The 21,880-nt window shown below is 50.7% G+C and overlaps 10 protein-coding genes across 10 annotated transcripts; 4 read left to right on the top strand and 6 right to left on the bottom strand.

The window, feature by feature from the left end:
• Positions 1-504: 504 nt before the first annotated feature.
• N7498_006558 (uncharacterized protein) lies at positions 505-1,946 on the bottom strand (the record flags this gene model as incomplete). Its single annotated transcript, XM_058453620.1, has 3 exons — positions 505-1,113; positions 1,167-1,364; positions 1,419-1,946. 3 exons carry the CDS (start codon positions 1,944-1,946, stop codon positions 505-507), a joined length of 1,335 nt encoding a protein of 444 aa, XP_058307811.1.
• A 597-nt stretch (positions 1,947-2,543) lies between these two features.
• N7498_006557 (FAD-binding oxidoreductase) lies at positions 2,544-4,028 on the bottom strand (the record flags this gene model as incomplete). Its single annotated transcript, XM_058453619.1, has 3 exons — positions 2,544-3,096; positions 3,135-3,708; positions 3,773-4,028. 3 exons carry the CDS (start codon positions 4,026-4,028, stop codon positions 2,544-2,546), a joined length of 1,383 nt encoding a protein of 460 aa, XP_058307810.1.
• A 756-nt stretch (positions 4,029-4,784) lies between these two features.
• N7498_006556 (YeeE/YedE family protein) lies at positions 4,785-5,838 on the top strand (the record flags this gene model as incomplete). The annotated part of the gene is made up of 2 exons (XM_058453618.1): positions 4,785-5,072; positions 5,134-5,838. 2 exons carry the CDS (start codon positions 4,785-4,787, stop codon positions 5,836-5,838), a joined length of 993 nt encoding a protein of 330 aa, XP_058307809.1.
• Positions 5,839-6,066: 228 nt separating this feature from the next.
• On the bottom strand, positions 6,067-7,254 carry N7498_006555 (glutaminyl-peptide cyclotransferase family protein; the record flags this gene model as incomplete). The annotated part of the gene is made up of 1 exon (XM_058453617.1): positions 6,067-7,254. One exon carries the CDS (start codon positions 7,252-7,254, stop codon positions 6,067-6,069), a length of 1,188 nt encoding a protein of 395 aa, XP_058307808.1.
• A 208-nt stretch (positions 7,255-7,462) lies between these two features.
• N7498_006554 (uncharacterized protein) lies at positions 7,463-8,378 on the top strand (the record flags this gene model as incomplete). The annotated part of the gene is made up of 3 exons (XM_058453616.1): positions 7,463-7,679; positions 7,733-7,891; positions 7,954-8,378. The coding sequence occupies 3 exons, from the start codon at positions 7,463-7,465 to the stop codon at positions 8,376-8,378; spliced, it is 801 nt and encodes a 266-aa protein (XP_058307807.1).
• A 1,818-nt stretch (positions 8,379-10,196) lies between these two features.
• Positions 10,197-10,663, top strand: N7498_006553 (putative histone h1.3.; the record flags this gene model as incomplete). The annotated part of the gene is made up of 2 exons (XM_058453615.1): positions 10,197-10,301; positions 10,358-10,663. 2 exons carry the CDS (start codon positions 10,197-10,199, stop codon positions 10,661-10,663), a joined length of 411 nt encoding a protein of 136 aa, XP_058307806.1.
• A 1,736-nt stretch (positions 10,664-12,399) lies between these two features.
• N7498_006552 (uncharacterized protein) lies at positions 12,400-12,805 on the top strand (the record flags this gene model as incomplete). Its single annotated transcript, XM_058453614.1, has 3 exons — positions 12,400-12,522; positions 12,586-12,672; positions 12,734-12,805. 3 exons carry the CDS (start codon positions 12,400-12,402, stop codon positions 12,803-12,805), a joined length of 282 nt encoding a protein of 93 aa, XP_058307805.1.
• A 655-nt stretch (positions 12,806-13,460) lies between these two features.
• On the bottom strand, positions 13,461-14,546 carry N7498_006551 (DUF3632 domain-containing protein; the record flags this gene model as incomplete). The annotated part of the gene is made up of 1 exon (XM_058453613.1): positions 13,461-14,546. One exon carries the CDS (start codon positions 14,544-14,546, stop codon positions 13,461-13,463), a length of 1,086 nt encoding a protein of 361 aa, XP_058307804.1.
• Positions 14,547-15,336: 790 nt separating this feature from the next.
• Positions 15,337-19,204, bottom strand: N7498_006550 (mismatch repair ATPase MSH6; the record flags this gene model as incomplete). Its single annotated transcript, XM_058453612.1, has 5 exons — positions 15,337-16,035; positions 16,085-18,477; positions 18,535-18,718; positions 18,781-18,828; positions 18,887-19,204. 5 exons carry the CDS (start codon positions 19,202-19,204, stop codon positions 15,337-15,339), a joined length of 3,642 nt encoding a protein of 1,213 aa, XP_058307803.1.
• A 301-nt stretch (positions 19,205-19,505) lies between these two features.
• Positions 19,506-21,598, bottom strand: N7498_006549 (tyrosine--tRNA ligase MSY1; the record flags this gene model as incomplete). The annotated part of the gene is made up of 5 exons (XM_058453611.1): positions 19,506-20,243; positions 20,298-20,643; positions 20,694-20,980; positions 21,035-21,188; positions 21,279-21,598. The coding sequence occupies 5 exons, from the start codon at positions 21,596-21,598 to the stop codon at positions 19,506-19,508; spliced, it is 1,845 nt and encodes a 614-aa protein (XP_058307802.1).
• Between the last annotated feature and the right edge of the window lie 282 nt (positions 21,599-21,880).

Here is a 21,880-nt window from a genome sequence, read left to right as displayed (position 1 = left end):
TGCCTCTACGGGGTTGCTTCTGTATGAATACAACGCCATGATCTCGTTTGGCTCACTGACAAATCAGTTAAGTTGTGTTGATCTTAAAAATGTTGAGAAATGTAGGGTAGATGATCAGACGAAAAGAAGACGGACAGGTAATTAATAGTAAATTCTGATAATGTTTTCTGCTCGTTCTCAGGGGGATATTTATAGCCTTTTCCTGAGAACTGTTTTCTAAGGGAAATGTATATAAAGATGTTCTCCTACATCGCTGCCTTGTGGTCCATAAAAGAACTTCCTCTAAAAAAGCAAAGAGGGTGATATAGGTGAGGAACCTACATATACGGGCTATTTATGCAGCCTAATTTCAATATCCTCATGGGCCTAGATAACCAATCAGCAGCAATAGGGGCAGAGAGATGCCGACCGATGTTAGCGCCTTAGGAAAAAGGGTCCAATTTCCAACAACCATAACCCATCTATCTGCGGCTTCAGCGCCAAACAAGTATCAAAGCCCAAGTTCTAATTAAGGACAGGTCTCCACCCATTCCTAGGCCGAAACCCCTGCACACACTCGTCAGAAATGACATCGCTTCCAAGACGACCAGTCACGACACTGCGTTCGACGTCCGGCCCGCGCACGTAGAAGGGATCGAAGCCGAGGAATCCTTGCCGCCCCGAATTCCGCACCCATTTCTTTTTCTTGCGGTTACTGAAATGTGCCACGTGCTCAAAACCGGAATTTTCTCGATCCAGACTGAGGTACCAGCGTCGCTGGTGGATGGAGCCGATTGTGTTGAATGACCCGGGGTAGGCATTGTTTTTCTGGATAGTGACGTCGACATCATCGTCGGAGTGGCTTCCCTTATCTGGGTTAAATGTGCTGGATGCTGTAGTTTCATGGGGCGTTGAAGATCCCCGAGGCGGGTGCTGGTCAGGAGATGGAGGTGAGTCTGAAGCCGAATCCGACGTCGATGGTGCTCGAGGTGCACGTTTGGGTTCCGCACCGCGTCTGCGGCGTTTGGGGCCGTGGCGGATGGGACGCGTATAATCGGTCTTTTTGTCCATGCGAAGGAGGAGTGTGTAGTTTTTTGGAAGACGTGTGCCGTGTAGGCGGATTCGGATTTTGCGCTGGTTTGTGGGTGAGTATGTCGGACAGCTACTGCAGTAGATGATGTACCTACATTCTTGAAAGCCTCGTGCAGCTTCAGACTCTCTGCAACCTGTTCTTCCGGCGCGGCAGAGACATCTGACTCACCCGATTGCGAATCATCGGTTGCCGGCAGAGAGTTCTCTCGTCGATACGGTAGAATTTCGTATTCACCAGTATCCCAAATAATCAGGCTACCCGTTTTATCAGATGCGGTTTCAATGAGATGGTTCTGCCCACACGTTAGAACCCACGATGATAATAGAGCATTAGTCTCTGGACGTACCCATAAACAGTGAACGCGAGTTTCAGTTGCATTCCGATTCAATCTCTCGCTATTCGGGTTTCCAGGCAATCCATACATGATGGACCAACTCACAGAGCTGGTTTCTGAAAACTGTAAACGCAAATCATAGTGCGGACCAGCGATGGGGTGATCATGTTGGTGAATCACAAAATGACGCCCTTCCGGATGGGTGTTTCGATGGTACAGGTCTGACCATGCATGCATGGGAAGGCGAGGAGTTGACTGAAGTCCTGAAGGGCGAATACACTCCTTGAGTTTTTCGGAGATGACGCCAAGGTGGTCAGTAACTTGGACTTGGCCTGCTTCGATAGCCGCAAGTGTGTTTGATGAGTCTTGTTGCGGTCGTGGTACAATATTCTTCGACGCTTGCTTTGTAACCGGCAAAGCCCGTCGTTGCGGTGGAGATACGGGAGCTTTCAAGCTGGCTAGGTCTGTGACTTTTTGTTCGCCGTCAGAGTCTGTTTTTGTGTCGAGATGCTGGCTCTCGGATCTGCGGGATCGTTTCATCGTTTGTAACACCGCGATACCCCAGGAGAGCTCTTGGCAGGTGATGGGAAGGGCGGCATGTCACTACCTCCTACGAGCTTCAGTTGGAGCCAACGGACATGACCAAGGATTAGGAATTTGATACAAAGATGTCAAGTATCTGGACTTGAGATTGCGTCAACTTGCCGGCATTGGATTAGTCATTCTCTGGGGGCAAGGACCAAGCCACGGAAATATCCACTTGTAAATAGATATGTTATTAGTCCGACACGTTTAGAGAGATGTTTATTAAGATATCTTGAAAGGATGTCCAAAAAGACGCTTAAAATGCTCAGGAAGAGACCTCACGTAGGTATTAGAAAGGACCTCGGGAAGATGTTTAGGCCCCCTTACAGTATTATCTCCTTGGCCCCCCCGTACAGATGCAGGCGGAGTTTTTACTAATTGTGTTTTAGTACGCCCATATTAAGTGTTATAACAACTTCAGGTATTAAAGTATTAGATACAAGTCTAAGATTGTGCTATGTTCTGATTGATGCATGTCGTTATCGTGATGTCGCAACTCGGTGGTCATATGGATGTACCGAGACTGTCCCGCCGGTTCCAGGTCAACGGTGTTCAAGTAGGCCTTCGCACACTCTGGGGGTTGTGAAAAACGTCATGGGGATCAATGTCAGCCTTTATAGTCCGAAGCTTTGGCAGATTCGTGCCCCAATAGGCCCTCTGCGGATCATCAAGATACGGGTCGACATATCCAGGATAGGCTCCAAAATCAGCTCCAGGATGATATGAAGCGATGACGGCATTTAAGCCATTGAGGAACTCCTTGGTGGTCTTGGAGATGGGCCCAAAAAGATTGACGGCGTAAGACTGCATCCACATGATGGCCTCGCGGTGAGCATAAGCAGTTGCATTAGTGGGGACATCGTTAGTGGCACCGCCCTCCAGGTCAAAAATGACGAACCAGGTCAAGGTGCCCTTGTCAGTTCGATCCATATATTCAAACATGGCATCGACTCCGTCGTCTGGTATGAGGTTTTCCGGTGTGAATGACATGGACTTGGCATAGAATGGGACGGGAATACCGCCGACAACTGATACCATAAGAGTCTCTGCGCCGCTGCCGACCATGCCCATCCAATCAGTCAAGCTCACAATATTTGCGGAATTGCTGGGGGGAAATGTTCCTCAATTTCGAGAGCATCCCACTCTTCTCGAGGCCCAAAGTAAGTACCGGAAATGAGAACCCCAGCGCCGGAGATAACAAGCTCGGTTGCGAACTTGCGGGAGAGATTCTCGCTGGATATCAATCGTTGCCAGTCTTTGAAGAGCTTTGATTTTTCAGCCGTGTTGCCCAGGTTCCAAGTGAATGAGTATTGGACGGCCTCGCGGGGTGCCTCATGCGTGCGCAGCTTGAATTCAGTCACAATTCCAAAGCCAGCCGCTGCGCCTTTGATAGCAAAGAAGACATCCTGGTTATGGGAGTCAGATGCCCGAATGACAGTTGAGTTGGCCAATACAACTTCCGCTTCGACCACATGATCGAGAGCCATACCCCATTCTCGAGACATTGGACCAAGACCGCCAATTGTGAAATGCCCACCCATTCCAACCTGAGGGCAGGTGCCGTGCGCTACTGCTCTTCCACCATGATCAAGGCGGGTTTGAAGATCTCCAAGCAGTGTACCGGCTCCAATGGTAGCGATATGGGTGTCAGGGTCGACCGAAAACTGCTGAAAGCTTTTTAGATCGACGACCACTGCGCCGTTAGAGCCTCCGAGACCTGTCAAGAAAGTTAGATGAATGAGAGTAGTCCCTGGATGTAGGGGAAAGAAAAAGAAACAGACCATAGTTTGCATAGCTGTGGCCTCCACTGCGTGCCTGAACCTTGTACCCATTGTCGACAGAACAGCTGACGATATCCGCCACTTGATCGGTGGTCTTGGGATACGTGAGAACGACTGGATATACGGGGATATTCAGATTGTAAAGCGGGATATGCGACGCAAAGAAAGCATCAGTTCGAAAAGTCACAAGCGACGCGTCATACCCCACGGCTGCCAGCAGACAGTCGTGGCCGGGGATGCTTTGAATGGTTCCCATTGAGAGGAAGGAATGTTAGAAAGAAAGAGCCGAAGAACGAGACCAGAGTGTATTCATCTCGAGGAGAAGGAGAGAGCTAAAGTCGATACATCGGGGTAAGGATGAGCGAAGTGAAGGAGATGAGAGGAAGCTACACCCCGGGCAAGCCCCTTCCTGGAATGCTTCGTGGAATGTAACGGGCAACTCTGAAGAACCATCACGAAACGAACAACTTGAACACAAGAAAAAAAGAGATATGATGCATGGTTGAGCCTTCCAATTGGAATAATGCCCGAGCGTCCTGGTCTAGTGGTAAACCTTATACTTCATCTACCGTACAACACCCGGACATCCTGGACGGCCATGCAGGGATGTGTGTGGCCATACAGAAACAAGGCTCATCTTCCAGAACACACCCATTTGCATCCTGACCAGTTTGACAACTCCGGTTCAATGGAACTCCCCAAACACGGTCCACATCGGGGACGGCGCGGGCAAGTCATTTGTTCGGGGACCATGGTATGGTATGGTCCCCGAGCCTCAGGTTTTGCTCCCTTTCTGTCGCGGGAATGCTATAAAGTTCATCCCAAGAACAATCTCTTGGTTCTTTGCGTTACCAGTCAACTGAATTCCGGCCTTGACGAATCATTCTTCCTCAACGGCTATCTTGGTAGTCGCGATCTGTGACGTTCGGCATCTGTGTCGTCAATCCGAATTCCCGACAAAGTCTAATATTCATCGACTCCCTCGAGCCGGGTGAAGCTCCTCAACGACGACATGTTTACGCCGATACACACATCGCTAGGTGCGCTACTGCTTTTTGAGGGGTCCTCGGGCCTGCTCTTTCACAATGGTGCCGTGTTCGGCATCTCATCCTTAGTATCGGGATCTGTCTTCAGCCCGAGCCGAGACAATGTGCCCATCGTCGCTGGCTTGGTGTCCAGTGTTCTTCCAGTATATTTACTGGTACCGTCTTTGTTACCAAACTACCCGGCCCCTCCGAACTCCTTGGTCTCTGCGGTGATGACGATGGGTGTAGGGTTCTTGTTGGGATGGGGAACCAAGGTAAGAGCCTCAAAAGTAGGGGATCAACGAATGCAAGCTTATCTTTATATTCAACGAGTAGAATGGCCGCGGCTGTACCTCCGGACACATGCTCTGCGGTTTATCTCGCCTCTCAGCACGCTCATTGATCGCAACGGCCGTCTTCTTCACCACTGCCCTGACTACCGCCAACTTCGCCAACGGCGGATCCAATATCCCTTCCTGTGGATCAGTCCCATGCTACACGCCAATGTACCCATCAACAGCCGAGTTGGTCTTCATGACCGGTGCAGTGCTGCTTTCTAGCATCACAAACTTCATCGTCGTTCCGAAGGTGTTGCAGCGGTCCGAAGAATCCCAGACCATCTTTTCCTATCTCGCAGGACTCGAGTTCGGACTGGGCCTTTTGATCTCCGGGATGGCGGATCCCGCTAAAGTGTTGAGGTTCTTCGCGTTCCTGACGGATCCGTCTCGCTTTGACCCATCTCTAGCACTGGTCATGATCTTCGGCATCGGACCATCGTTAATGGCCTACTTGATGCAAGCCCCAGGGCAAGCAGTTGACAAAGAAAAGACAGGTACAAAACCAACGCTGGCTGAGCGATGGGGCCTCCCTACTGCCACAGTTGCGGACATTGATTGGCGCTTTGTGGCTGGAGCTGTGGCGTTTGGTGTTGCTTGGGGATTGAGGGGAGTGTGTCCCGGCCCGGCAGTCTTGCGGTCGGTTCTTCAACCGACATGGGGGCTCACAACGATGAGCGGCTATATCCTGGGCAACCTGGTCTAGCACATGGACAAGAAGCAAAGCGCCAATAGAAAAATTTCTTCTGCTTGTGAATAATATTTTATACAGGTTCTCATTAACAATATACATAATATCTCAGTTCATGAGCTGTAAACACATGATTAGCAAGGTTCTATGGCACTCATATAATATGAACAGGCAAAAAGCGCGTTCGGGGCAATGTATCGAGTATAAACATGAAAAATTACAAAATAAAGGAATGGTGAGGGCTTACAGCTCGGTTTTCTTATTCAAACGGACAACCTCCGCCTCAATCCCCTCGTCCCGTAATTTGTGTTCTAGAAGGTCAAAATATCCCTCCAACTCCATCCACTCGGCGGCAAAGGCTGTGACAAGTACACTCCAGTCTTCTGTGGTGTCCATGTCGAGATGCTCCCCATCATCCTTGCTTGTATGCCAGACGGGAGGGAATCCTTTGAAGGGGATGAAGTCGATAAGGTGGAGGATCTCAACGCCTCGTGCCAGAAAAGGTATATGGTCATCCTGGATGCCACCATAAGGCTTGATTTGGTGGGAATCTTTGGATGAATCGATGAACCAGGGTTCCCCAGAGCCGGCCTTTAGTAACTTCATGGACCTAAGGCGCTGCTCCAAGGTTCCCAAGCCTTGGTAGGCCCAATGGGTAGTCGGGTAGTAAGACTGTATATAGGGACTCTTCGAACCCAGCAGGTCCAGAAGAACAAACAAGGAAATGGCCGAGAGCGGGGTCTTGAAGGTGGACGTCGCCGGGTACATTTGATGATCCCAGGACTCAGCCATAGCGCGTGCTCCATACAGGGAATCGGAGGTACTCCAATCCTTGAATGCCTCCTCGCCATCTAGGAAGAAGACTTGGATGCCGCGCTGCTCCTCGAGCGACGGGTCAATCCCCTGCGCCTTCATCGCCGCCCATTTCCTATCAAGGGCATCATCGATACTGCGCATAGCATGCATTATCATCGCGCATGGTGCAGCACTGTCGATGGCTCCAATAAATCCCTTTGGTTCTAGCTTGCTATCGTAATGCGCAACAAGGGTCAACCGCTCGACATCCCCTACTCGAGCTCCGGGAGGATCGCGCGTGGCAATGAAATTGATAAAGGGTACATCCTTCCCCTTTGAAATCGGTGTTTTGGCGGTGGAGTTCTGAAACTCGATCTCCCATTTCGGCAGGGTTGTTTGGAAGAAGTCGACAAAGTGTTGCAAGACTGCGGTGTGGCCAGCGGTGCCGGGGACGCGGGTCTGGAGGATCGGGGATAAAAGGGCGCCATTGTGGATATCAAAGTCTCGACCAGGTCGGGGTAAAGCTCTCAAGGTATCGTCAGAGAGCTTCTCGTAGGCTTGCGCAGGGAGGAGGAAGAGGAGACCGAGGCACATCATCGATAAGCAGCCCCGGAGGCTACGATATGCCGAAGACATGGCGACGTAGCAAGTCACTTCTTGTTCATGACTCTTAAATAGGTAGCGAAAGAGGCAACCCAGGGCCCAGGCCAGCCAGGTAATCGAGATTAAAGCGAATGTCGGTGGTCAATCGGAGCGAAACAACAAAGCGGGAACGACACTAGGCGGTCGTGGCGCACCGCTTTCCCCGTGTGGAACCTTCAACTTCACTTTAACATTTCCAGCCATGCGTCACATTCTCCTACACCCTCAATTGCGCGCTGCGCTTCCTCGGTCTGCACATAGAGACCTGCGCATCCGATTATGGGCTCGATTCAAATCCCAAGTCCCCCGTCCCTCCCAACGCCATGAACCTGCTCCGTCGCAAACCAAAGATTTGAGCGCTGCTTCTGCTCGCTCGACGTCACCCCCAAGCACGCCAGCCAAGACGACGGTTCGGAAGGGTATGACAGGTCCACCGAAGCGTACGGAGCCTATACTAAGTTGGATGTAACAGGTCCCCCGGAGCGCATAATGGTCTACTATGGAGGCACCGGCAGAACAGTGTTTTTGGGAATGCTGCGGCTTACCACGATCTTCCTCTTTGGCGCTGCATGCGTGATTGTGGCCCCATCCTGCTACGCAGATGAAGAATCAAAATGGCTTACTCCATTAGGTAAAGACTTGGTCCAGAAACTCTTCATATTGGCACTAGATGTGCTAATTCCTTCGAAATAGTGGTTATCGGTGGCGCCGTCCCAATGATCGTTGTCGCCTACATAGCAGCACCCTATGTAAATTTCGTCCACCTAGCATTGCCGGCATTTGCTAGAAAATCTCGCGAGAACGCAATCCACTATGCCAAGGACCTACCGCCTACCGCAACGTTATATCTGACCACAATGCGCTTTAACACGATCCCGCGGCAAACTGCTGTCCGCCTGGGTGATCTTGCTGCAGAGAAAGATCCCACAAGACCCGTCTCATTCAAGAATTTGAGACCTGCACCACGGCCGTGGTGGGCCGGCCGGCCTCCAGCTCAGTACCTTACTGAGCATCAGAGCCGCCCCACTGGAAAACAATCCACCGCATTTTATCCTGAGTTGTGGCCTGCTATTTATCAGAGAATTCAGGGAACAGCTCCCAGCAAGCGGTTCAACTAGTCACAATTGCCTCCGAATCCTGGTCCAGCACCTTGTCGCAACTTCTCATGATACCAGGCGATACTTGAACTTTTGTACCAATACCACCACTCTGTATGAACATGATAACTGCTTCTCTTGGTTCATTGCGATGCCGCGATAAGCAAGGATTTGAACAGTAATTCAACTCATTTTTACTCTCTATGAATGCCGTCTAATTGCTTGATCCATTCTGTGTATCTCGTTGGTCTACCCTATTTTCATCTCCTCGTTCCTGAATTTCAACGAGTGAAATAAATTCGTACTCCAGTATCCCTGGTCATGAACTGACCTGTGATTTACGGTCTCACTACACTCATCCACCCCAAAATCCACTTGCCTCCCCGTTCCCTTGTTATGCTCAATTCATGCTTATGTGCCACCTTAACTAAGCATCACTTGAATGCCCCAAGGTATTTACTAAGTGAAATAGAGGTATTTAATTCATCTTGATGGCCCTGGGTCCGTAAGTGAGGATTTTCGACATACCGGTCAATCCACGTCACTTGCGCTTGAACTCTCCAACTATTTCACTCCATTTATCGTACTTTCCTTCTTCATTCCTACAAACTCGCAAAGCCATTCGGCGTATCGTTTGGTAAGTGTCTACTCACTGGCCGGCCTGGCTATACTCGATGCCATGCCATCATACCCCTTCATCACTCTTTCCCGTGGCCAGCAGCGAGTGTCCTGGAAACTGCATCTCAAACCATCTCCCATATCAACGTTCGTATTGCCACCTTTTTGAGCCTTTCCGCAATCTGGCTCTGAGTTCGTGATCAGGAATTCGAGCGTTGCTATCATTCATACCAATTCCCATACGCACGACTACTTCCTTTGTCGTACACAAAGTCACAACTGAACCGAAGACTAACTTACCCCAGAACCATCCGTCTTCACATATTTCGAAAAACTCGTTACCAACTGGTGTAAGTCACATTCATGCCTCACCTGAAGCCTTACCCTCTCGGCTTCATCTTCACAGTCCTTCCAATCCTCCTCCATATTCAGGTGACTCCAAAAACTTCCCAATCCTTTCCAAGATTCCACCTCGCATCCACAGTCGCAAATCCGAGCATTGTCATACAATTTGCCCTGCGTACCACGATCCTCTTATCTTCCTGCGCAAAGTACGACTGAACTCAACACTAACATCCACGCAGAACACACATCCACATATTCTGAACAAAATCTTTATCCGCCGTGTAAGTCATATCGGGCTTCATCTCAAGCATCTCGTGTCCTATCCGCTCTTACTTGTGCACCTTCCACGTGAATTCCCTCCTCCTTCCCCGTCTTACCGAATCCCATCTTCATTTCAGCGTTCGCACTGGGACCTTCTCAAGTGTGCTGAGAACTCGACCTCGTGCTCGCGACCACGGATTCCGTCATTGCCACCGCACTTACTATCCTCATTTTTTACAGCGAGAGCCGCATTGTCGCGAACTAAATTAGAAGACCCCGACGCTGACTCTCACACCAGCAATACTCCAGATTCATTCCCTTGCAAACTTGCAAACCCCACGAAAACCCGTTTCCTACCTGAAGTAAGTCACCATCATGCCTCATTTGATGTCTATCAACGCCCGCATCCAACTCTTTCATTGAGGTCCCCTTCTCTGCTGTGTCTACCTGGTCCTCCAGTCTCCAAAGTTGAACATTTCAGCATGAATCCCTGTATCCTGGGTATTCATTGTCATTCCTACCCGTCATCCCACGCTTGCACGAAAAGGATTCGCCCGTGCGAACGCTTGTGGTGAATGTGAAATCTAACATGATAATTAGATCTCCCCCGCGGCCATGAGTGCCTCCAAAATCAAGGGTCCCTCCGAGGGTATCATGGGCCTGAGCATGTCCGAGGCGCGCCTGCTCCTCCTGGGCCTCGTGTGCGAAGACGGCGGCAAAGTAAGTCCCTCAAAAACCAAACCCGTCTATCTCCCAAGTGACTAACATTTTGATAGGTCGACTTCAACCTGCTGGGCCAGAAGGCAGGCATCACGGCCTCCAGCGCCCGTACCATGCACCCCAAGGCCAAGAAGAAGCTGATTAAGCTTCAGGCCGCCAGCGAGTCCGAGGGTGGTGAGGACACCCCGACCCCGGTCAAGAAGAAGGCCACTCCCAAGAAGGCTGCACGCCCCGCTAAGAAGCGCAAGGTGTCTGAGCAGCCTGAGGCCCAGAATGAGTCCGAGATTGCCGACCCCATCGAGGGTGCCATTGCCGGTCCCGAGACCAACGAGGCAGATGCTGCCGAGTCCGTCCGCTGGTGAGGAGGAGCATTAAATGCTCCTCCCATCCCATTGCGGGCATGTGACTGTCGCCTCACATGCCTTGCACCTGCGGTTTATGGAGTTCCAATTTGTTTTTACATGCAGTTCACCGATGAAGGGGGCTGTTTTGATTTTTTTTTCCCCCTTTGCTTTGACAGCTAGCCTGGAGAGAATGGGCGTTTATGGTTCTAAAGAGAGGGGGCGAGGAATATCGTGCGTTGAATGAGCCCCTTATTCATTCGCGGGAACTCCGTAGCGTGATGAATATCATCATTTGAAAAATATTTCATATCTTTTACAGTAGTTTTCGAAATCAGCTATACCGCCATACTTTGCTAGAAAATAATTACGTACGACGCTAATCAGATCTGCAGGGTCCCGAGCCCCACCACTCCTTGGCTGATCTATCCGCAAGTAGCCAATTTCGCGGCTGGACTTGTCAGGTCAACCGCTCACAGGGTTGCATTTTGTCGCTCCCAAAAGTCCCAAAAATCGCAAAAGTACCATCACTCGATGAGCCTGAAAATAAGTGAAGAGCAACGGCCTTCAGAAATACTCAGACGGTGAAGTACAAAGGCTAGCATTGACTACTGATACAACGACTACCAGCCAAAACTAGATTATGCCAATTCTCTGAAAGGTACTTTGTTGTGCCGGCCTGCTTCTTTCACTCTATCCGCCTAGGCAACCGATTTGTTTTATTTCCCCATTTTTTTTCCTGTCTCATTTTTGCCACAACGTTTGCCAGGCCCACGTATGATGTCCAGGTCTATTGGTTCCGGTAGTTGATCCTCCGCTGATCATGCGAGTTGCGCGCCCCCTGTCGCCCCACGGCGTCCACCGAGTGACCCAGACGACAGTAACGTCCGAATAATCTTACCACTGACCCCGCATAAGCAGGTTCAATGAGTGTTATTCTGTTCAACCGGAGTCATGGCCTGCGGAGAGCAGGAAACAATGCGTTATGGATAAGAGAGAGATTGACTTCGCCATTCAAAGGTAGTTCGATGATCACATGTTCCTCGCCTCTCAGAACACGAAGAAAGCCTGAGATTTGGAGGCTCAGTGGCGGGGGTAAAGGATTGCTGCAAACTGGGGTTCCGCCCAAGGCTATGCATTCCATGTGCATGCAGGTATGCCAACCCATGTGCCAGCTACCGAGCTGCATGACCTCCTATTATCATTGCTCTATAGGTGGCACCGTTGTCTGCTGGGTCAATGATAATATGTCACTATCTCTACCCTGCAATCCTAATGCACTCATGTTCTGGATCTGAAAATCATTCCTTATTTCAGTATAACTGCAAATGCAAGGCCACCATTCTTGCTCGCAAATACGAGTCAAAAGTCCAGCATGTCAGAATATTGACCGGCTGATCTGCTGCTCCGATTCTTCTGCACGTATTGTCACTCCCCGACGTGGTACAATTGTCAACGAGTGATATGCTTCGCCTACCGGATTATACCAACCAACAAGCTGAATACCCTCGACTATGAAAATTAGGGCGTTTATTGGGTATCTCGACAATCCTTCGGCTAGGCCCCCCATGATGACTGCATCTGAATTGGTGATCATGGGGGGCTATCTCTTCTACAGGGATCAGGATGCCTCCTATATAAGACAGCTCCTCGATACCCCAATGTACAAGATATCAACCTCATCAAGACCAGTTCCGCCTGTGACTATTTGATCAATACTTTCCAATCGTCTCAACCAAGGCTCCAACCCCTTCACCATGCAGATCACCAAGATTTCCCTTTTCCTGTTCGCTGCCATGGGCGCGGTTGCTAGTCCCGTTGACGCCGAGTCCGGCCTCAATGCTAGAGCCGAGAATGCAGCCGACATCAAGTACACAGGAGTGAGTTTTATACAATATATACCCAAATGAATATAAAACTAAATGCTCGGAACAACTCCCCAGAAATGTTATACAAAGGACAACGAGTGTAAATACGAAGCTGACGGCAAGACACACCTTGTCAAGTGCCCTAGCGCCGCCAACACAAAGGTATCTTTTCTTTATCCTGGAGTATATTGACCTCAGCTAACCATGGTAATTGTCTTTCAAGTGCGAGAAAAATGGAAATAAGTGCACGTATGACTCCTACGACAGAAAGGTCAAGTGTGACTTCCGCCATTGATAACACTATTTCAAATGGCTGTTCCTGGCCATTCTCCTTACCAGGAAGTGTGAGATGCCGCGTGATTCTCAATGCCTACAATTTGTGTAAAGAACGGCTAGGAACAAGCAAGATGGAGCATATGTTGGATTGATACACATGTTATGTGCATCCCCACCATCTCGCTTTTCTGTGATTATTGCTACGACCACACTCGTTTAGTATCTAGCTAGATATTTTTGCTTATCAACAAATCACTCATTGACTACCTGATATTTTGAGTATCTCTGTTAATCAGAGAATAGCCTAGCCGTCTATTTATTGCTGGTTTATTCTAGTAGCCTTACGCTCTGGTAGCTACCATGTTCTTCACGAATCTGACTCGAGGAATTCTATATGACAGTTTGAACAATCCGGAAATTCGAATTACTAGAACTCCGGAACATATGTATTTCATCCGAATCAGGGACGTGGTGTAATCGTTTCTTGTTTGTACACCTTCCAAGATAGAGCAGACATGCGAAGGGCTGTACTGGGAGCGAAGAGTAACATTGCACTCGGGACCTAAAGTAAGAGAGAAGCTAAGAAAGGAGAAGAGAGATCTGATTGACATCTGCAATAAATCTTACTGCATGCTGCAGTGTAAACTCGTCTGGGGCCTTCCTTCGCGTCTTACTTATTTTGCGCCATCCTTCGAGTCATCCTTTGAGTCATCCTTCGAGTCTTCATCCTCCGTATCCTCATTCTTCAAAAGATTCTTCAGGCAAAGCAGATGTTTTTCCTGATGCAAGGCATCTCCACCGTTCAGGTATGCCCTTAAAATTCCAGAGTTTCGTTGCTCGACTGTGTTGACCATGTACTCAATGGCATCGGTGGCGTACTCTTCTAAGAGTTCCTCTTCGGCCTCTTTGGCCTCCTCCTGGATTTCATGAAGTCGTTTGAGCCAGTACATGTATCTCCATGGCGAGAAACCAGTGGGTGACCGCCGCCCAAGCTCTGACTCGATGAACTTCTCGCCACCCTTGCCGATGATACTGGGGCAATCGTTCCAATAGACCTCTGAGAGTAGAATGAGATTGTGGCCCGTATGGCGGAGCCAAGCCACGGCAGCTGGCAACAAGTGGAAAATTTCAAGATCCTGCATGCTTCGCTTTCGATCTTCATCATCCGACTCCTGCCCGCTGCGAAGTCCCTGTCTCTCCTCAAACAGGTTACGGAATAGAATGAGAGCAATCTGGCACAACCTATCCTTGCCGACGCGAGTTGATGCCAGTTTGGCCAGGAAAGTGGCAAAGTTGAGTCTGTGTGCACCCGACATCGTCGGGAAGTCGCTGTTCCAGAAGTTGGTCATATCAGTGGCCAAGAAGGGTAGATCATTCCACAGTGTTCCTTCGGTAGTTCGTGCGATATCAACACCGTAATTTCCTCGTGCGGGCCGAGTCAGCGGTCCCATTCCTTGAATGCGGACGATGTCGAGGACAAGTCCCTCATGGTCGGGCGACTCGTATGAGATATTCCGACCGAGCTGGTAGTACATATACCACATGGAATGAATGTACTCTTCGAGCGTATCCACACCATCTCCAAGCTCGCAATATCGGGAGGTGGTGATCCAGGTTCGGTTACTGAAAGCCGCGCTCCGAATCTCCTTGAATTCTCCCCGAGCGATGCACTGACGCGTGTCCTCCTGATCTATGCGAAAAGATTCTGATATGGTGCCTCGCGGCGAAGGGCTGAGCAGCGAATCACGGAGATTATGCATTATGAGGTGTCGACGGTGTTAATTAATGGATTGGTTCGGTTGCAATAATGAGTACGAAGATGAATGAAGATGAAAGAGAAGTGCCAACCTGGTATAACCTCACGAGGTCTTAAGTCGCGGGGAAGGGTGAATGGGGAGGGAGAAGACGAGAGTTTCTTTCAGGCGAACTCCTAGGCAGCAGCGTACGGATTATGCTGCTACACAAAGGGCTCTGACAGGCTGACGGTCCAGTCGGTATCTGAATCCTTCGGCTCGTGTATGCGCTGTTCTAGCGCGGTTTTCTTTGCCTCTTGTCGATCACCCGAGCGGGGCCGCCCTGCAGGCTCTGAAGATCTACATTGGATGTGGCCATTCGATGCAACGCCAGAGGTTGATGCGGTCATGTCTGACGGTGTGGGACTAAGGAGTGCTCTGTTACTGCTTCCACATACGCCACTAGCTCATGCTGACCGAGACGAATCCAAGATTTGTTGCAGAATCACATCCAATCTCGTATTCTTCAGTCAACTAACATTTGAGAGCGGGTTAGCGACTGGCTTTGTATCATATCACCGATGGAATATAGTTTGGACGGGTTTAGTCTCGGTGCCATATTGCACCGGGTTTCTGGCAGACCTCAAGATAGCGGTGTTAAGGAAGAAGCATGTCAGTGTATGGAGGGGCAGGAAAAGAAGATAGAAAAAAATGATCGATAGAAGAGTAAGCATCCAGTATTAGAAGACCATGCGACAGCACCACAACCGAGATATAAAACATAGGAAACAGGCCCAGATAACGACAGATAAATCCTTCAGAGAGCTTCGATAGCCTTGCACAACACTTGCAGGCCACGGTCAGTAATTTCACTACCACCAGCGCCGTCACTAGAAGTCGACTCGCGGAGGGCCCAAGCAACATCGCTCCACCATCCAAGCCCAATGAATCCACCACCCTTACGACGCTCCAGACTCTCCTTCAGCCTACTCGTATGCTCCCACTCCTTGGCCGCATGCTCCGCGCACTCAATAACCTTGTTAGGTATACCACACATTGAAGCACAATGCATACCGAAACTACCCTCCGCGACACCCTTCTCCAGCTTGTAGAGGAAAGTCACGCGGCGCTCGGTATCATCGACATGGATAGCCATGCGCTTGGGGGAGATCTCGGGGTGCCCTTCAAACTCAGCGGCTAGAGAGTGGTAGTGTGTTGCGAAGAAGCCCATTGCACCGATGTGGGTTGCGATGTGGTGTAATACGGCTTGGGCGACTGCGACGCCGTCATACGAACTTGTTCCACGGCCAAGCTCGTCGAGAATCACTAGGGAGCGGGGCGTGGCTTCGGAGAGGATCTTCTTTGTTTCGGAGAGTTCGACAAAGAAGGTGGACTGCGCGGCGAAGATGTTGTCGTTTGCGCCGAGGCGGGACATGATGCGGTCGACTGGCGTTAGTCGGGCGGAATTGCAGGGGAGATAGCAACCGATTTGGGCCATTATGACGGCGACGCAGGTCTGAGATTGTTAGTTATGTGGCGAGGGAAAGGGGGGTTATAGATCATACCATTCGGAGGATAGTTGACTTTCCGGCGGCGTTGGCACCGGTCAACAGGTTGATGTTGGCTTCTTTGCCACCGAGGTCGATATTGTTGGGGATGAAGTCGTCGACGGAGGAAGCCAGACAGGGGTGACGGAGTTCCTCGAATTCAAGGACGCTTCGTTCTTCGTCCACGAAGACGGGACGGCAGCTAGGCTGTCCCAGAGAGGAAGAGGCTTTGGCCAAGCTAATCAAACAATCCAGTTGCGAGATAACACGGACAGCTGCAAGCCAGGTGCCATAATGTTCATCGAATCGGGCATGGAATCGACCGGCAACCTCCTTGACAATCTGACTGTGCGTTTCCTGGGCTTCTTGCAGCTTACGGATGAGACTCCGCAGCTCGGGGAAATAGTAGCGCTTCACCTGCTTCGTAGCGGACATTTGGTTCCAGTCCTTCGGAATGTTCTTCACCTTGATAGGCACTTCTAGTTGGTAGATCTCCTTGCCGTTGTCTCGGTAGCAAATGGCAGTGGATCCTAGATCACGGCGTGCCTTCTTCAGAAGGTTGTCAAGATCCTTGTGGAGCTGTTCGATGAACTCCTGCGAGGTATCGAAATCTTCTTCGACCCCGGGTTCGGGAACAAGGATCCCGTTCTCCTTTGCCTTGGAGCGATCGAAAGCCGTTTTCCAATAAGCCAGTAGCTCGGTCATATCAGGCATCGCAGCAATAAGCTGTCCGATGATACCATCACCTGAGCCGCTATCCTTGAGAAGACCCATAGTGTAATCGATTTGCTCAAATCCTTCAAGAACACGCACAAAGTCCTGAGCTTTGCAGACTCCTGCGTGAACGCGGGAAATGAGTCGTTCCAAGTCAGGCATCTTGGTCAGTTGCGAGGAGAATTGGTCCCGAACACTGGGGTCGGCGTTCAACGAGTCGACGGCATCAAGGCGGGCATTGATGCGCTTGGCATCCATCAGGGGATGGCAGACCCACTGCTTGAACATGCGCTTGCCGAATGGCGTAATGCAGCGATTTAGTAATTGGAACAGGGTGCCATCGACGCCGCCATCGAAGGAATTTGCAAAAATCTCCATATTGATCAAGGTCTGACCATCCAACACTAGGCTGGAAGCCTTCTTGATCGGATCATACCATTCAAAGTTGCCGATGGTGATGAGGTCTCGGTCAATCTTCAACATGCGTAGATACTGCGTCAGAGCGCCAAAGGCCGACATGAGCAATTCCTTATCACGCGCGTCCCGAAGAACCTGGGGCCAAGCCTTGACATTCTCGTCGTCCTCAGAGACGAAATAATCGCTGGCATCAAGTTCCTTCAGCGTGATGTCGCCCTCCCAGAACTCTTTACCCGGCTTAAGGTAGTTCCACAGAGTAGTGGGACCGGTGTTGTTCTTCAGAATGCGTAGCGCTTTTGTCGAGACACAGGACTTCTCAAGCAGAATCTCTTGCGGGCGAGTCTGCGCAATAAAGGTCTCGAACTTGGTCATGTCCACATCATCAACGAATTCGGAGATGTGGAACTGGCCGGTGGCTGTATCGACAAAGGCGAGGCCGAACGCAGGGAGGTCATCCACTATGGCCTCTTTGATAGCAACACAGTAAGTGGCCATATCATCTTGCAGCATGGAACCCTCAACAAGAGTACCGGCGGTGAGAACGCAAGCCAGTTCTCGCTTAATGATCTTATCCTCTTTCCCCTTTTTGGCGTCACGCTCACGCATCTCCTTGCCCAGAGCAGATTCTGACTGATCAACTCGGGCAATCTTGTAGCCCTTGGCAACAAACTGGTTTGCCCAGTGGGATAAGCTCATCTCAGGAACACCGACCATGCGCATGTTAACTCTATCAGTAAGCTTCAGGTCAAACAACTGGTGACCTATTGTAGCATCGTTCTCGTAGAGTTCGTAGAACTTGCCCTTCTTAAAAAACACCACGGTATCCCAGAACTTCTGCTTGATTTCCCAGTATTGCTTCTCGAAAGGAGAGAACTTGGACCAGGCAAGCGGTGGAACATAGACCGTCCGGGGGTCATAGTCGGGGTGATCGGGAGCATTTCCATCCATGTCCTTGACATTTGCAAGCCAGGGGTACCGCTGTTCGGGGTCTCTGACATGGGCCTTCTCCTTCTTGGTACTGGACGGCGTCTTTGGGGTCATTTGCACTGCACGTTCCTTCCTGGGCTCGGTGCTCTCGGGATCAAATGCCCATTTCAGTGCAGTGCCAGCCGAACCCTCTGGGAGATCGATATCAAGGTCTTCGTCGGCTGCTGGAGGGGGAGGGGGAGAGGAGGATTTGTTTGATGGCTTGTGGGGGGGTTGAGGGGCCGACTTCTTTCTTTTCTTCGGGGCTGTGGCCTCTTCATCTGATTCATCGGCAACGACGAAGTCGGCCATTTCTGTGAACAGTTAGCACCTCGTGCGTATCTCAATGTCTCCATGATAGCTACACGTACCATCATCAGATTCCGCTCCCTCATCTGGAACCATTTGAAACTCATCCTCACTATCATCCGGTGAAGTTTTCCTCCTCTTGGTTGCCCGGCCACGGACACTGTTCTTGCGATTGGGACGGAAAATGACATCGTCATCGTCTTCACCCTCCGAATCAGACTCCTTGTAGCTGACGTTCTTCTTGGACTGTAGGCATAAAAGGTCAGCATGATGAACGGTTGATGTGATACCGCATGTTGTGAGCTCACCCGACGCGAAGGAGACATTGTGTCGTCCTGGGCTTCGCGGCGCCCGGTCTGGGGAGATAACGAAAGTTAGCACTGGATGTGTGAGTGACAAACATGATGGACCAACCTTCACGCTGTCACCATTCTCTTCATCTTCATCCGGAATCGGCAAATCGCTGCTGGGGACGGGGCTCAAGTCTTGCGCGAAACTCGAGAAGCTCCTCTTGGGCGTTGGCTTCACCGAATTGGCACCACGCTCAGATGCCTTCTGGGCTGGGGAAGACGCAGGCTCGCGTGCCTTATTGCTCGACGGGGTTGCTGGGGACGATTTCTGGAAGAAGCCGAGAATTGACTTCTGGCTTTTCATGTTCTGGGCGCTGGAGGTCGTTTTCTTCAGGGCGGAGGGTGGCGTCGCGGAGGGCGATTCGGCAGAGGCCTTGGCCATTGTCGGCTACTCAATACAGAAACGCAAACGTATATGCTCAATATAAGACTCAAAACAGGCCGGTATAAAGGGTGGGAAATGGAGCAATGGAGTTGACCGGTCGAGAACCCGAGGACGATAGGAGATAAGTGATGTCGCGGGTCGCGGATCGCGGATCGCGTCGACGCGTAAAGTAGTGTCTTGGCGGGCCCACCCGCAGCTACACTCTATGAATGCTGCCAAATATTGTACAATTGATTTATGCTACATCGACCCTAGATAGAAATACAAGTGGAGATGTCATCTCTGAATGCCCTCGGACTCAATCGTTCGACTCGGTCGACTGGATCGACTCGGCCGGACTGTTCAGCTCCTCCCAGCCTGGAGCTGTGAGCCCTCGTGCGCGGAAGTCCTCGTCACTGACGATCTCCACCATCTTGAACTTCCATTTGCCCAATTTCAGCATCAAAAGGTTGTCATTCATGATGTACTCCTGGGTCTTATCAGAGGGCCAGGGCCGGATGGGGGTGAAAGCGAGATCGTCCGACATGGGGCCGCTGTCGCCAGGACGACTGCCCACATATGCTCCATTGTTCGTGATCACACGATGGCCCTCGCCCTTGGATGAGACAAGACCGGCCGACCAGAGAATCTTGTTAAATTGTTGGTTGTAGACCAGGGACCTGGGGAGGGTGACCCTAGCGTTGGGCATGTTGGCGAAGTTCGTCTGAGAAGCGTATTGATTGCCTGATTGAGGGTTCTCAAATTGCGCTGTTGGAGACTGCGGGTTCCCGGCGGTGTTCGGCTTGCGAGGCATGGGCGAAGGTTCAGCGGTAGAGGAGCGTGAGCGGAACAGCTGACGGTGTTGGAGCGACACTGCATCGGCCTCCTCTCTTCCATGAACCAGTTCAACAAATTCATAAGCGAGGAGATGCTGGGCCACCCGCTTGGCCGGGTCCTGTTTCTGTTGCTCCATGATGGAGGCAATCTCAGGCAAGGGCACAAAGGTAAACAGCTTTAGGTAGCGCTCTACCGCATCGTCGGGTGTACGAACGAAGAACTAAAGTAATTGTTAGCTCCAAGATACAGTAATGCGAAGAAGGCTCGAATTTACCTGGTAAAGCTCGAAGGTGGAGGTCATGTCCTTGTCGAGCCAAATAGCATTGCCAGCCGATTTCCCGAACTTCTCGCCGGACGGTGCTGTCAACAAGGGTGTGGTGAAGCCAATGGGCCGGTCCAGCTCGGACTCGAGGGGGTCTTGTTTAATTTCAATGGCAGTATTGCGGCTGATGGCCTTGACAGCATCCATGCCGAAGAGGATGTTTCCATACTGATCGGACCCTCCCACTTGTACCTGGGTTCCTTTTTGGAATAACGTCCACCAATCCCATGCTTGGAGAAGAGGGTATGAGAACTCCGCAAACGACATGCCGTCGCCTTGATTCAGTCGGGTTTTGACACTAGTGATACTTGTCAGAGTTGTCGATAAGCCGAATCGAGCAAGACTTACGTGTCTCTGCCGAGCATAGGTCCAAGTCTCATGAATGCGCCGAGGTCCCGCAATACTTCGATAAACGGCATGGAGTTCCACCACGTGTTGTTGTTGATCAATGCGCGCTTCCAAATTGGCTTTCTCTGATAACCGTGTCTCCGGCCGTAATGTTCGATGCTCGAGCCCAACTTCTTCAGTTGCATGTGCATGCTGGCCATATTTGCCTTGCGAATCGATGAATGCACTGCTTCACGTCCCTTTAAACGTCCCGTGGGGTCGCCGACTCGAGATGTAGCACCGCCCAACTATATTCTATTAGTCCGATGTACCGTAATGCGTGCGAGAACCCATTGACTAACCAGGAAGGTCACTGGAAGACCCCAGACGTATCCCCAGGCCAATACCATGAAAGGCAACATGTGTCCGACGTGCATCGAGGGCGCAGTAGGGTCGATTCCGACGTAGATTCCGGTTCGCTTCTCCGTGAAGACCTGGTGCAACAATTCTCGTTCTCTGCAGCAGAGCAAAAAGTCAGCGCCAGATCCCAAGACCAATTTGTCACTTTGCAACGGCATTTAGCCTACAAAGCAATGAGAAACGTACCCGACAACATCATGGATGAGCCCTCGTTCTTCCAGGTGAGCCGCAAAGTTCTTCCGCTTCCCAGCCTTGATTTCTTCGGCGTGCGCAGCCCATTCTTTCTTTCCATCTTTCATCCGTTGTATGTATGCCTGTGTAATAGATTTCTTCTGTTGCGATGTGCTCTCAGACCGCTGAGAAGAAAGAATAGGGCGACGGGTCTCAATGTGTAGCAGAGTTGTTTGCGTGACTCCCGCAAAGCCACGCGCTCCGCATGGTGCCCGTCGAAGGATGTGCGGGTTGCGACAAGTCGCCCGGGCGAGCGGCGTCGACTGTGGTCGCATCGGACCGGATATGAGGAGAAAATAGGGGTAACGAGGCCGACAATGGAGGCGCGACTGAAATTGTTCGCGATCGACTCCAACATTTTGCGGTACGATAAGATCCCCGGAACATCATTATTGCGGTGCTTGAGCTCTAAATACTTTTTCTATAGTAGGAATGGCCTGATACCTGTCAAGTCGAAACGTCAATTCGATCGCGTGATTAAGGCGTCACACCAAATAATATGTTTACTTGCAATCTGTAGTAGATTAATAATTTATCGAGCTGTGAAACAGTGGCAA

This window comes from Penicillium cinerascens (genome assembly GCF_028974065.1).
Source record: "Penicillium cinerascens strain IBT 15544 chromosome Unknown contig_6_segment0_segment0, whole genome shotgun sequence".
Lineage (NCBI taxonomy): Eukaryota > Fungi > Ascomycota > Eurotiomycetes > Eurotiales > Aspergillaceae > Penicillium > Penicillium cinerascens.
The sequence above is the reverse complement of the archived record's forward strand: the minus strand, read 5'-3'. Positions and strand labels throughout refer to the sequence as shown.